Here is a 13,604-nt window from a genome sequence, read left to right on the forward strand (position 1 = left end):
GGCTGTACCCTGAACCAGGGCCAAAATGGTATGATAGTGAGGATGGAGGGAAGTGGGAGAATTCCAGATGGCAGGACACAGGGCTGATTTGATGGAGGAGAGAAGGTGCCATGTTTCTGGCTTGGGCATTTGGTGACTAGCAAGGGTCCATGACGATACCAACAAAGAGCATGGGTCTGGGCCTCAGAGGAATGTCCCCTGTGCATATTTGGGAGCGGCAGTAGTGAGCAGGAGCACCTGGCTCACAGATACCCTAGAGGATGCCAGTTTGACAAACACACAACAGACCGAGGTAGCAGACTGAAGGAAGACATTTGCTCTGTCTAAAACTGAAAAGATGGTACCCCGATAGAAAAGAGGCAAAGACTGTGAATAGGTATTTTACAGAACGGGGTGCCCAGAAGGACAACAGGGACAGCAAGCGATGCCACATCAAAGCTCTTGGTGAACAGAGAAATGCAAGCGCCAGCCATGCGTCACCTTATACTTGGGAGACTGGCAAGAATCAGAAGGCTGGACAGTGCAGGGGCAGCGGGAGGTAGGGAGCCCTGTGCACTGAATGGGGAAAAGAACAACTGCACCCTCCAACCAGGCAGTTCTGCCCCTGGGCAGGTGGGAGAGTTCAAGGATGTTCTCAACAGATGGGTAGCAAAAGTCAGGACAGACTCCAGGAGAAGCAGGAAACTCAGAGGGGTGTCCTGGCCCACCACCCCACCCACGCACCATGTGGTTCTTCAGGGCCCCTCCCTGGTGGCCTGCAGCAGGAAGGCCCCAGTCACCCCACGTTTGAGCCCCTGCAGACATCACAGGCCCACCAAGGAAACCACCCAGAGGAGGCTGGGCACACGCACTGGCGCTTCCTGGGGAAACCACCCAGTGGGGCCTCACAGGCAGGAGGAGCAAAGGGATGATGTCCTGTCCTTGCCCTCGTGCGTTAAGGCAATTTAGGGGAGGTAACGGACCTCACAGCCTTTAGACCTGGGCCCTGGGCCATCTTGTCAGGATTGAGAACAGCAGCTGGAGAAGAAGTTCTCCAGAGCTGCCTGTGAGCACAGGTGGAAGCCTGGGAGTGACCCCCAGCATTCAACGGCACCCACCCTGACCTGCTGAACACAACAGACTTTTCTGTCCTTGGGGTGGGGCACCTCCTGCCAGAAGCATCGCCAGCGGGAAAGGCAAGGGAGCCACCGTGGGCCCCTGTAAGTTCCTCCCAGAGAAGGGCTCCTCACCAAGGCCCAGTGAGGGTCTGGGGCACCTTACCCAGGCCTCCTGAGGGGCCTGTAGTCCCCTGGTTAACCATGGTATGTCAACCCAACTGGGGTCAAGCACTCATTCCCACCCCTCCCATACACACAAAATCATAAAAATGAACTTGGCTGTATGATCATAAGCCAACATTTTAGCTGCTCTAGATAAAACAGTGTAAAGCAAAAGCACCGGACATCCTACACTGCCCCCCACCCCCACCTTGAGCCAAGACCACTAAGGTCAGCCAAGCAGTAGCATCACCTGATAGGTGGGTGGGCAGCAGACCCGGCATGGAAAAGGTCATCCCATGATCTAAGACTTGAAGAATTTCTCAGACTGCAGGTGGAGAAGATGTAACACTGCAGCTAGCCTGGGTGCGCGAGCACCCCCAACAGTGCTGCCCGTCTGCCCACTCATGCCCCACCTGAAAGGCCTCCTGCCACCTGCCAAAATGGACTCAGGAGACAGGTATCTGCTAGGGCGGGTTTCAAAAAGCAGATGAATCCAGTTTATTTTGGAAGCAAGCTCCTCCCAGAATTTTTATTTGCTGTATTTGAAAAATAACTATTTGTGTGATTCTCCCCCAAACCCTAAATCCTGCCAAGGCCAGTTTTAACACCCAAGGTCTCTTCAGGATCCTAGGCATGAAGACTGTGGGGGAGGTCACTGAGTCCCTGAGACAAGAGAAATGGTGTCCCTTGCCCAAAGTTTCTCTAAGCAGAACCAGCTGCTTCTCCAGATAGGACTGGGGAGGCTGCCTCAACACCCCCAGGAAGCAGTACCCCTCTCAGGGAATGGTTTGAGGGGTACCTGCTGATGGGCAAGGTTTCAGGTTAGTTCTCCCCAGATCCCAGTTCTGAGGGGCCACCTCTGGCTTCAGGGAGAATCAGGCTGTCAAAGTATTTCTGCAGCTCACGCAGGGCCCGGAAACGATGGGAGATGACATTCTTCTCGGCCTTGGGCATCTCTGCGTACCTACAGGGTGACAAGCAGCAGCTCAGGGAGAGGGGAGGCCAGGTTCAGGGAGGACGTGTACCCCACTCGAGCCCAAAGCTCAAGGAGTCCCCAGGGAAGGGTAGCAAGGCCACAGCTCCTGGCAGCCAGAGTTGTTTTTTAAACTGGGATAGAATTTTAAGTTCCCCTGTAGAGTAGGAACCCATATTCGCAAGCACGGAGGGATATTAAACTTGCTCTACCGTGTCCAAAACTCATTAAGGGAATCTGGGGACAGGGGATGAGCTGCATGTTTGATCAGCTTTGTCATCTGTTGACAGGAAGCAGCAGGGCCTGACAGAGCAAACACGGCAGCCTCCTCTAATGCATGGAGGCGGGGGACCTGGACAGCAGGCCAGTGGCCTATCTTCCGTGCCAGGACCCCAGTGAGTTGAGGATCCCAAACCCCACCTGCGCACTTCAGACCTGCGCTGTCCAATACGGGAGCCACTAGCCACGTGTAGCTGATTACACTGAGTTCCTCGGCCGCAGGAACCACGTTTCAGGTGCTCCACAGCCACATCCATGTAAGTACTGGATTAGACAGTGCAGGTATAGAACATTTCTGTCATCAAGAACGTTCCCAGACAGCACTGCTTCATAGCTGCCTGGCTATCGTGTGGCCTGAGGCCATGCTTCCTGAGGGCCGCTCCAGCCTGGAAAGCCTCTGATGCAAACACTGGCTGACGCATCCAATGCAATTCAGGGGTGGTTAGTATGAAACACTGAGAAGGCTTGGCACTGTGGGGATTTAAGGTCACAACCACCCAAGGCTGCAACAGTGTTAACAGCTTTCCACACTAGATGAGCGGGGGGTCAGAAAATCATCCCACAAAACTGCCTGGTTTATACATAACCAGCCAAGGCCAGAGAGAAACCTCTGGAGCCAGAGAGCCCAGGCCTCCCACCTACGCCTGGCTGCCTCCCCCACCATCACCGGGCCACCCAGATTCCTTCAGCTGGAACAGCACCACAGAGCCTGCCACCACCCGAATCTGCGTGCTTGCACTTGGACGGGTGCTGACCCAACCCAGACCGCATCTACCCTGATCCCATATCCCAGGGGCTTACGTCTGCTCGTATCCATCAGGCTGAAAGCAGGGGTCCCAGCCAAAGTCCCGGGGGCCTCGGGGCACCACGATCTGGCCCTGCCATAGGAAAGGGGGACAACAGGTGTGTCACTGGATGTAGAGGACACACGCTAGGAGGGCAGCAGGCAGTGGGTTTGGTTATTTGTGAATTTGGTTAAACGCGATTTACTCAAAATGTATGGATTCAAGGGACACTTGATTGCCTACAAATGTCTGCTGAAGGCCTAAAAAAATACAGGTTGGGAAGAGCTCTCCCCTCACACAGGAAGAACCACATCCACTATCAGTCTACTGCCTCCCCTGGGTCCACATCTTTAAACTGTGACCTCACTGAAGGATTCAAAAGCTGATGTTAAACATCTTCTCCCACCAGCAAGTTGAGGGCTCTGACCTCTGCAGACACATCCTATGCCTGCTACTATTACAGCATTCCTCAACGGACAAGGGAGGCTCCAACAAGTAGTAGAAGGACAACGACCCACACATAAGTGAGCTCAGTAAACATTGGCTCCAACAGGCAAATTCCAATGTGAAATGTTATAAAGAGAACAAATTATAGCCCAGTGTCATGCAATGTGATGTTGCCATGAAAGTAAAAACAAAAACTCGGAAGTGGGAAAAGACAGGGATTAGTTACATAAATGCCAAATCTATCAGACCCAAATCCAAATTCAGCTTCTGCTGGTGGGGAGCTGTGTGACCAAGGCCAATAACTGAACCACTCTGAACCTCACTCATGTAACAAATGTTTTTTGAACCACTACATGGAGCCAGGCACTGTTTTCAGCACTGAGGCACAGGAGGCCTAGCCTTGCCCTCACAGAACTGATCATCTCTTGAGCAAAATAGGCTTTAAGCCAGGAAACATATTAATGGACACCAAAGGCAAAGTGTCTTAAAAGAGGGCAGACAGGGTGCTCGGTTCAAGGAAGGGAAACAGCAGGGACTGACTTAAGTGAGGAGGTCAAGGAGGCCTCAGGGGGGACACTTTGACCACATAAAGGTATGAGGCTCTAAGAACATTCCAGGTGGGACCACACAGCTGGTGCCAAGGTCCTGAGGTGGGGAGGGGCTTGGCATATCTGAGTGGCAGAAAGGACAATGTAGTTGGGGCTTAGAAAGCCCAGGTGAGATGAACAAACAGGCTGCCTCAGGTGAAGTGGGGCAAGCAACAAAAACATGGGAAGCGGCCCAAGTTGGGGAAACAACAGGGAATGGTGGGGCCACAGTGACACAGGCCCCATCAACAGAGCAGCTGCTACTCAGTCACTGTGCAGAAAGCTGGGTCTCTGGTTGTTTGAGCTTCTGACTTTTTAAGTGGACATTTCTGTGAAGATAGCAGACGACTAAGTTTTAAAAATTTAACCTGGCAGGGCAAAATGCAACACGTGTGTACAGCCCCCGGCGCAGCCTCTATGGTAGGGCTTTGTTCACTACGGTGAGGACACGGGTTTTATCCTGGGAAGGGCAGGAAGCAGCTGAGGGTCTGGGGAGAATGATGTGCCACTGGGAGAAAGGATGGGGTGTGGGGAAAGCAGGCCAGCTGGGAAGATGGTCTGGACCCTCTGAGAAACAGATGAGCCCAAGGGTCTGGTAGGTGGGGTGGGTGGGGAGTACTGAAAAACATCTAGGGAAAAATTAAGATTTTACACAGTCAGAAGAAACATCCAAGAGAAGCCGGAGCCTCAGCAGTTGGACAGATCGGAGCTTGGAGAAGTCTGGGCTGCAGATGTAGCTTTGGAAGCTGTCACCTTCAGTTTCCTTACTGGCCTCTCAGGTGGGCACGGGTGCCAGAGATTCTGGGTATGTCAGCCCTCAACAGCTGTTACCATAGTAATGGTTTCATGAAACATCCACCCCAGGGGTCAAATAGGTTTCAGGACCGACAGCATTTCTAACTGTGGTATGCAAGCAAGCCTCTCAGCAAAGCCCTGGTGCTAATTAACTCTGGTCCCAGGGGTCCTTACACTACCATCCTGCTGATGACCCTGGAGCATCTGCTCTGAGTCGCAGCTCCCTCTGGTGACATGTTGGGGTACGGCATCCAGGTAGGTGGCCAAGAGTGGGTTCTCACCGAGGTCCGGCCCCTGAACAGGCGCACAGGCTCTCTGGGGTCCCCAGTGCTGAGTGCGAACGTGCAGAGTGCATAAGCCGACTTGTCTTCGAACCCGGCCAGAAGCTGGTGGAGACCTGCGGGCAGGTGCAGTGAGGGCTCAGCTCACAGTCAGTGCTGCCCAGCAACTCCCCCTACCACCAGGGAGAAGCCCATCACAGGTTGGGAGGGAGGCCCTCAATAAGGGGCTGAGCCAGGGAAGGGACTAAGCTTAAAACAGAAGGCTATGGGTATACATGCTTCCCTCTGGCACAAGCTGAGACAAGACTTTGCTAAAAATCACAATATCAGCCAAATGCCATGGAAATCTGAACACTGACAGCTGCTGTGTAATATCAATTATTTTTTAGTTAACAAGAGTATGTTGTTGTTGCCATGACAACCCCACACAGGACAGGAGTCGTGATCCACAGGATTTTGGTTGGCTGATTTTCAGAAGTAGATCATCAGGCCTTTCTTCCTAGCCTGTCTCAGACTGGAAACTCCACTGAAGCCTGTTCAGCATCACAGCAACACGTAAGCCTCCACTGACAGAGGGATGGTGGCCGCACTGGCCAGGAACTGAACTCGTGTCTCCCGCATGGAAGACGAGAATTCTACCACTGATCCCCCCACTGCACCCAATAGTAGCATAGTTGTTAAATTCTTCATATCTTTTAAAGATATAGCCTAAAGAACTGATACAAGACAGAAGTCTGAGATTTGCTTTAAAATAATAGTTTCTAGGGGATTTGAAGAGGGTTATAGAAGACACAAGATGGTCTCTGTGCTGACAAATCTGGAAGCTATAGAATGAGGACATGAAATTCATTTTTCTATTCTACTATGGTATATATTTGAAATGTTCTGTAATATATAGTGTCTTTAAAAGCACCTAAAAAGTGAACACTCTGCCCCACAACTGTGGGTGACAGGGTATACACTACTAGGGCCCAGAAGAGGCAGTACCCCATTCCAGGCCAGGCCCTGGCTGAGGCAAAGATATGCCAACACCCACTTGGGCCAAGCCCCTCTCACAGACCCAGAATCAACCACAATGCCTTTGCCCCTCCAACTCACAGCCCCCTCAACCTCACCCTATCCACTCCTTTCATATCTGTGTCCCCTGGAGGCAGGCGTGCAGGGACAGTGTGAGCCGCAGGTTACGGATGGGGGAACAGAGGTGAAGGGGCCCCAAAACAGGGGCAAAACCTGTATCTCCTGGTTATGATCTGCGGCCCCTTCCCTAGGCAATCCCCAGATACCGAATTCCCAAGAGATCCAAGGGAAGGGACAAAAGGGGATAATACCTTCAGGCTTTAACTTCTCCAGAAACCACTTTCTGCAAGAGAAATAAAGGCGGATCAAACACAGAAGCACAGGGGTCTTCCTACCAACTTCTTCTCTAGGTTGTGCCTTGCAGGTATTAGAGCCCAAAGGCAGTCAAAGGGAAATGATAAAAATCTCAAAGTCAAGAGAAATACCCAATAGGAAAAAGGAAATGGAAACAAACAGGCAATTCATAGGAGAAAAACCGATGAACTAATGAAGGCTCCAACCTCACTGGTGATGAGGGAGATGCAAATTAAAACCCCACCTGATCATTTCACACTCAGCAAAGTGCTGAATACTAAAAAGCCTTAATACTCAGTGCTGGCAAGGAAGTGGAGAGATGGAGACTCCAGTGTACTGTGGGGAGAAGCGTACATGGGTGCCATTGCCTTGGCAAACAAAGTGACAAATGAAAAGTTAAAGACATACATATCTAAAACCCAGCAACAGCACTTCTGTACATACAACCCTGACCCCCATGCAAGGGTCTTCAAATTAGGGTATGTGCACTCTAAAGACACAAAAAGACTTTTTAAGAGGTCCCAGGCACTGAATAGTTTTAAGAAAATCAATGTTCAGATCTCAACTTCCTTATTTCCTCTTTCCTGAAACTGATCTGCCCGTGAATGTACCTCTCTCAAACAAGTGGGTCCTCTTTCCCATATTTACTTACACAATCACATTCTCACACTTTACAAAAGGCCTGCCTCTTCCCCACCCCTAATCCTTCCCGGGGACAAGGACAGTCAGAAACATTGGCATTGATGCCAAGACAGTTAACAACCTGCAAATCAGGTAATCAATCCTTCTGCAGTTCAGGTGGTTTTGTGACCGGGGCCCTGACAGAGGTAGGGGAACACTCACATGTAGGGGCCAGGGAGTCCCCCGAGGGCATTGAAGCACAGACAGGTATCCTCCACCAGCACAGGCCCCTGCACCTGCAGCACAAGGACACGCAGCCCTGAGGCCCAGGGACCACAGCAGGCCCCATCCCTGCCTGAACTCCAGCCAGGCCCATGGCTACTTGGGATCTGCAGCAGCAACAGATGGAGGTCCATCAAGAGCCACAGGCAACAGCCCTCAGCTACTCTCTTATCTTCCTTTTAAGAAACATGGACACCAAACCCTCAGCACGCTGTAAAATCTGCTCCAGGCACAGCAGTGAGAGAGCTGAGATTCACACCCATGCAGCCTGACTCTTCATAAAGTGCTCTTTCTTGGTTCCATCAAGATGGAGGAGTACCAGGGTGGATGTATGTGGGGAGAAGGCAGGGGCTGGAATGTGTGTATCTGAGAATTTGGAGAGAATGTGCGTGTGCACATGGGTGCACATGTGTACAGACTTGGGAATGGGAGGCGGAGGACAGAGTGCAGTCAGGGTTGGAAAAGGAAAGCAGGGTTTGAGGGCCAACATTAACTGACCCCAGCCTAGCTGGGCATGGGCAGGTCCTTCAGTCATGACCAACCACGTCCACCCTAGTATCCTCTGCCTGTCTCCAGTGGGGACAGGCCCTGGGAGCTAGCAGGCCAAGAGGAGAAAGTACGGGACTAGTACAGGGCAAGCACCTGGCAAGCCGCCTCCTGACACTTCTGGATGGAAATCTCATCTGGCTCTCCTTGGTACTCCGGCACTTATCAGGGAAACAGACACACAGAGTCAGGTCACGGGGAGACACAGAAATTGAACCATCTTTCAAAAATAAAACAAAACAGAGACATACGGTCAATTTTCTGAGCCACCAAAGTGCATGGAAACTTATCTCCTAGAATCTGAATGACCTGTTAATAAAGAACAGTTATCACCATTTGTTAATCAATTCCCACTATTACATGAGTTGTCAGCCCACCTTTCTCATCAGGTAGGGCTCCTGACAAAACCCTAAAGCTTACCAAGTCAGGGCCACGAGCCTCATCCCAGCCTCCAGGGTTCTACCCTAGCAGGTCACCTCCCCCATCTCCTCACCCCCTTGCCCTTCATATTTCAGCTCTCTGCTCATGCTGACCCTTCCCCACCCCACCCAAACACCCTTCTCCCATCTCAGTGCTTCCAGAAACCCTATCCATCATCACAGGCCAGGAATTCTCTATCAGGGGCTAGCCAGAATTCAGGAGGCCTGCGAACTTGGACAGAGGGAGGGAAAAAAAAAAAAAACCTAGTTCACTAATCTCTAGCTGAAATGTAGCATCTCTTCCAATTATGAATATAGACAACACATCAAAATAGTATCAACAGTTCCTCTGACCTTTAACTCTATTAAAATCACACATATTGTCATGTCTCATTACAGTTGTTAGAAATATCTTAAAATATTACTTGCAATCCTATTTTGCTAGGGGATCCTGGTGGCGCAATGGTTAAGAGCGACAGCTGCTAACCAGAAAGTCAGCAGTTTGAATCCACCAGCTGCTCCCTGGAAACCCTACGGGGCAGTTCTACTCTGTCCTACAGAGCCGCTGTAGGGTTGCTATGCATCAAATCAAATCAACTAGACGGCAATGGGCTTTTTTATTTTTTTTGGTATTTTGCCAGATCAAACTCTTTTAATGCATCAATAACACATATGCATGCATATAAATACGTATATGTACATACACACATATACGTAACTAGATCACAAATACATTTGTAGTATCTTAATCATTTTACTTCAATATAATTGATTTCCTTTGTGAGCCTCCGCATTTTATTTTGTACATTTAGAAATATTTTCCTGAAAAGGGGTCCACAGGCTTCACCAGTCAGTCAGTGGAGTACACTGGATGAAAAGAAGACAAACTCACCCTTCTAGGTGAAGTTTAAGCCCACCTTCTCAAGAGAGCTTCCCCTAGCCACTCCTTTAAATGTGGCAGGGACATGTTTTCAGCCAGAGGCGAAGATGGGCTTGGGGTTTGGCACACACTAAGCTGCATGGGGCTCGCTGGGGTGCCGTGAGCTGTCTGCTTCAATGGCCTGGTGGCAGGATCCAAACCTTTTATCAGCACAGGGCTCTGGCTCTGGCTCTGGCTCTGGCTCTGGGGAAGGACACCTGGCTTGGCACCTAACACACCACTGGTTCCTCTGCTGTGGACAGATGAAAGCTCCCCTAACAACTGCACCTCATTGGTCTGCCTCAGACATATTCAGTGGGTGTCGTCCCTTCACTCCCCACAGGTGACCCCACTCCACTTCCTAGGCCGTGGCTCACTGGGCTTGGCAAACCCTTGACTGGAGCAGACCAGTCAGAGCTGATGTATGGCAGGAGCATCACTGCCCACTCCAACAGGAGATGCAGAATGAGAAAGACCCGAAGAGCAGCAGGGACGAGTGTCGGAGTGAGGAATACAAGGGCAGGCCAGCCCCTCACAAGGCTCCTCAGGTCCTGTGGGACATCACATTCTCTCCCACAATCAGCTAGTGGCTTGGATAAACCCCATGTGTCTCTGTTACTTGCAGCCAAAGAAAGTTCCATCAACCCCCAGAATCCTTCCAGTTAGCCACAGTGATGTTGCTCCCTATGGGCAGGAACTTTGGATCCATTGCTTCCTTCACTTCTCTCCACAGCACTGTGGAGCTGACCTTCCGCACCCTCCCTATTTCACAGATGCAAAAAGAGGCTGGGGACCACATTTCTGACCATAGGGAAATAGGGTCCGCTCAGTTTGGATACCATCCCATGCCCTCTCCAGCCCTTCTGGGCCAGCCCCAGAGAGTTTGGGGTCCCATTTTGGGATCTAGTTCATTAGGTGACCTTTTGGGATAAGTGCTAAAAGCCCCACCACTACTTTGGTTTCCACAGCCTCTGGCCTCACAGGCTCTGTCCAGATCTGTAAAGCCCCCCATTCCGCACAGACACCGCCGTCCCACTCCCGGCGCCCCACAAACCCCTGCCCGGAACCATCCCTCCCGGCCGGACTCTGTTCTCCCTCAGTGCCCCTTGCCACGTGCTTGCTTTCGCCCGGAAGCCCCTTCTCCGCCTATCTCCCGCTGTCTCTGCCACACGCTACCCCCAATGTCTCCCGGACGGCCCCCCACGCCCTCCTGGCACCTCCTCCAGTTTCTTGGAGTTCCCCGTCACAAACACAATCTTCTTCCCAGCCAAGGCGCCCGCCATAGTGATGCCGTCTACTCCTGGGTCCACCGGAAGCTCCTTTGCCTTGAGTCCCAGGGCACTTCCGGCTGGGGGCTGTAGGCGGAAGGGAACCCTGTGACTTCCGGTCTGATATTCCAGGGAAGGCAGCCCCGGGTTTCGCAGGCGTCCCACGCGCGGCGGCAAGGTCGCCCCTGCGCCCGCCGTGGGTAGAAGGGAGGCAAGTGGAGCCGCCTCTCTGCGGCCGCACTGATGGAGTCCGCGATGCCATGCCCGAGACTAGGGTTGAGTACGCCAAGACCGACCCCCTCCGCCGAGGGACGCTTTCACTGCGCCGGTATCACCGCACCCACTCCACCCCCTCCCACGCCTGCCTTCGTCCCTCTGCTGAAACCAGGGCGTGGACGGGAGCAAAGAACCCCCTTGTCCCTAACCCCTTACGCCTTGTGCTCTGGGCTGTTCGCTGTCTCCCCGAACACCTCCTAAACTGTTTCCGAGAACTCTTCCTCTGGGCAAGGGGCTCTAGACCCGGGTCTCCATCCTGACTTACCTTCAGCACGGCTCTCCTAGCTTCCTCCCTGCCTGCCAGCTGTGATCTACTTGACTGTGATCTTGGCATACCCTAAGCAAACGTGGTCTTTTCACCCACCTCCCAAGCTTGGGACCTCAGTTTTTCCATTCCTTCATCCCATCAGTCTCAAATCCATCATCCCTTCTCTGTACCTACCATCTAAGCCAGATCTTTGCATCCATCCTGAACACAGCGAGGAAGTAGGAAGTGCCCCAGCAGGCCTACCCGTGAGACAGGCCTTGGCCCTCCCCTAATATTTCCCTCCAGGGGCTCAACGCAGTACTGCCTGAAGCCTTGGGGCCAAACTGAAACCCAAACCTGTTGCCATGGAGTGGATTCCGACTCATAGCGACCCTACAGGACAGAGAAGCACTGCCCTATAGGGTTTCCAAGGAGCACCTGATGGATTCCAACTGCTGCCCTTTTGGTTAGCAGCCTTAGCCTTGGGGCTGTAGCTCCCAAATGGCCCCCTAGGCCCAAGAACCAGAGGGAGGGTTTGTATTCTTATCAAGCTCCCCAGGTCATTCTGATGCTTAACCAAGTATGGAAACCACTCTTTTAGGTGGTGACCTATTTTCTGTTACTGAAGCAGAAACACTAATGACCCCAAGTCTTAGGTTAGACTTGGGGAATGGGTGCCCCACCACATCATCCATCTTCTTCTTCATGATGTCATGGGGACTCCTCAGGGAGGTGGGAGGGGCAAAGGTGACATGGTTGTTGAAAGCTTTAACTACAGCCTCAGGCAAGGAGGAGCTTGTCAGGGACAGGAGGGAGGCACCCGGAGTACCACACAGCCAGTTACCACACGCTATGATCAGTGCAATGACCCAGGAACACTGGGTATTAGAAGCACTGCCTAAGTTGGGGAGGCCTGGACAGTCACCCAGCAAGTAATGTGTCTTAGTTATCTAGTGCTGCTGTAACAAATACCACAAGTGGGTGGCTTTAACAAACAAATTTATTTTCTCACATTCGAGGAGGCTAGAAGTCCAAATTCAGGGTGCTGACTATAGAGAAAGGCTTTCTCTCTCTATTAGCTCTGGAGGAAGGTCCTTGTCTCTTTGAGCTTCTGCATGGCCTGAATTTAAGCACGAGGAGAAATAAGACAAACCCAAACACAAATGAAAGGACATTTTACAAAATACATGTCCTGTAATCAGAGGCAGATTATCCAATAAACAAGGTAAGCATGGGTTTACTTGTGCATATTTACTAATCTGTAGTCAACAATTTCACATGGGTTTCACTACATCCTTGAATTCAGGGCACTGGCTCTCTCTCTATTGGCCTCTGGAGGAAGGACCTTCTGAGCTTCTGCTCCTGAGCAATCTTGTGGCATCTCTCTTCCCCCATCTCTGCTTCTTTTGCTTGCTTGTTTAAATCTCCTTTATATCTCAAAAGAGATAAACTCAAAACAATAATCCTAATCCTGCCTACTACACTAATTCTGCCTCATTTAACATAACAAAGACAACTCATTCCCAAATGGGATCATGACCAGAGGCATTGAAAAAAAAAACACTGCCTTGAGTCTTTCCAACTCATAGCGACCCTAAAAGACAGAGTAGAACTGCCCCATAGGGTTCCCAAGGCTGTAAACTTTACGGAAGGAGCCCTGGTGATGGGTGGTATAGTAGTTAGGTGCTTGGCTGCTAACTGAAAGATTGGTGGTTCAAATCCACCAGCCACTCCTCAGGAGAAAGATGTGACAGTCTGCTACCGCAAAGATTTACAGCCTTGGAAATCCTATAGGGCAGTTCTACTCTGTCCTATAGCATTGCTATGAGTCGGAATTGGCTAGACGGCAGTGAGTTTGGTTTTTTGGTAATCTTTAGGGAAAATCTTTCTCCTGCATACCATATGATCCAGCAATCCCACTCCTAGAAATATATCCTAGGGAAATAAGAGTTGTCAAATAGATGTATGTACACCCATGTTCATAGCAGCATTGTTCACAATAGCAGAAAGATGGGAACAACTTGATGTCCATCAACAGATGAATGGATAAACTGTGGTACATACACACAATGGAATATTACGCAACACTAAAGAACAATGAATTTGTGAAGCATCTCATAACATGGATGGATCTGGAGGACATTATGCCGAGTGAAGTAAGTCAATCACAAAAGGGCAAATATTGTATGAGACTACTATAAAAACTCATGGAAAGGTTTACATACAAAAAGAAACAATATTTGATGGTT

At 50.9% G+C, this 13,604-nt stretch overlaps 1 protein-coding gene across 12 annotated transcripts; it reads right to left on the reverse strand.

Moving 5' to 3' along the window:
* Positions 1-616: 616 nt before the first annotated feature.
* On the reverse strand, positions 617-11,619 carry ITPA (inosine triphosphatase). Of its 12 annotated transcripts, none has more exons than XM_064275842.1 (10): positions 11,551-11,614; positions 10,782-10,919; positions 8,478-8,535; positions 8,323-8,387; positions 7,621-7,856; positions 6,735-6,766; positions 5,305-5,522; positions 3,313-3,389; positions 2,653-2,775; positions 617-2,223 (listed from the first exon to the last, which is right to left on the reverse strand). In XM_064275842.1, the coding sequence occupies exons 1-10, from the start codon at positions 11,551-11,553 to the stop codon at positions 2,082-2,084; spliced, it is 1,092 nt and encodes a 363-aa protein (XP_064131912.1). In that variant the 5' UTR covers positions 11,554-11,614; the 3' UTR covers positions 617-2,081. The 12 variants fall into 12 exon arrangements, 10 of the variants coding, with proteins under 10 accessions (XP_064131912.1, XP_064131914.1, XP_064131915.1 ...); XM_064275844.1 differs by having other exon boundaries at positions 2,668-2,775; positions 11,551-11,613; XM_064275845.1 differs by having other exon boundaries at positions 7,621-7,787; positions 11,551-11,612.
* Between the last annotated feature and the right edge of the window lie 1,985 nt (positions 11,620-13,604).

This window comes from Loxodonta africana, chromosome 24, assembly GCF_030014295.1.
Source record: "Loxodonta africana isolate mLoxAfr1 chromosome 24, mLoxAfr1.hap2, whole genome shotgun sequence".
Lineage (NCBI taxonomy): Eukaryota > Metazoa > Chordata > Mammalia > Proboscidea > Elephantidae > Loxodonta > Loxodonta africana.

Coding starts and splice junctions, on each gene's coding strand:
- ITPA (XM_064275842.1), bottom strand. Junction 8,536..10,781: donor ACTCCAAGAAACTGGAGGAG/GTGCCAGGAGGG, acceptor CTTTATTAACAG/GTCATTCAGATTCTAGGAGA. Junction 3,390..5,304: donor CCAGGGTCATCAGCAGGATG/GTAGTGTAAGGA, acceptor TTCCTATGGCAG/GGCCAGATCGTGGTGCCCCG.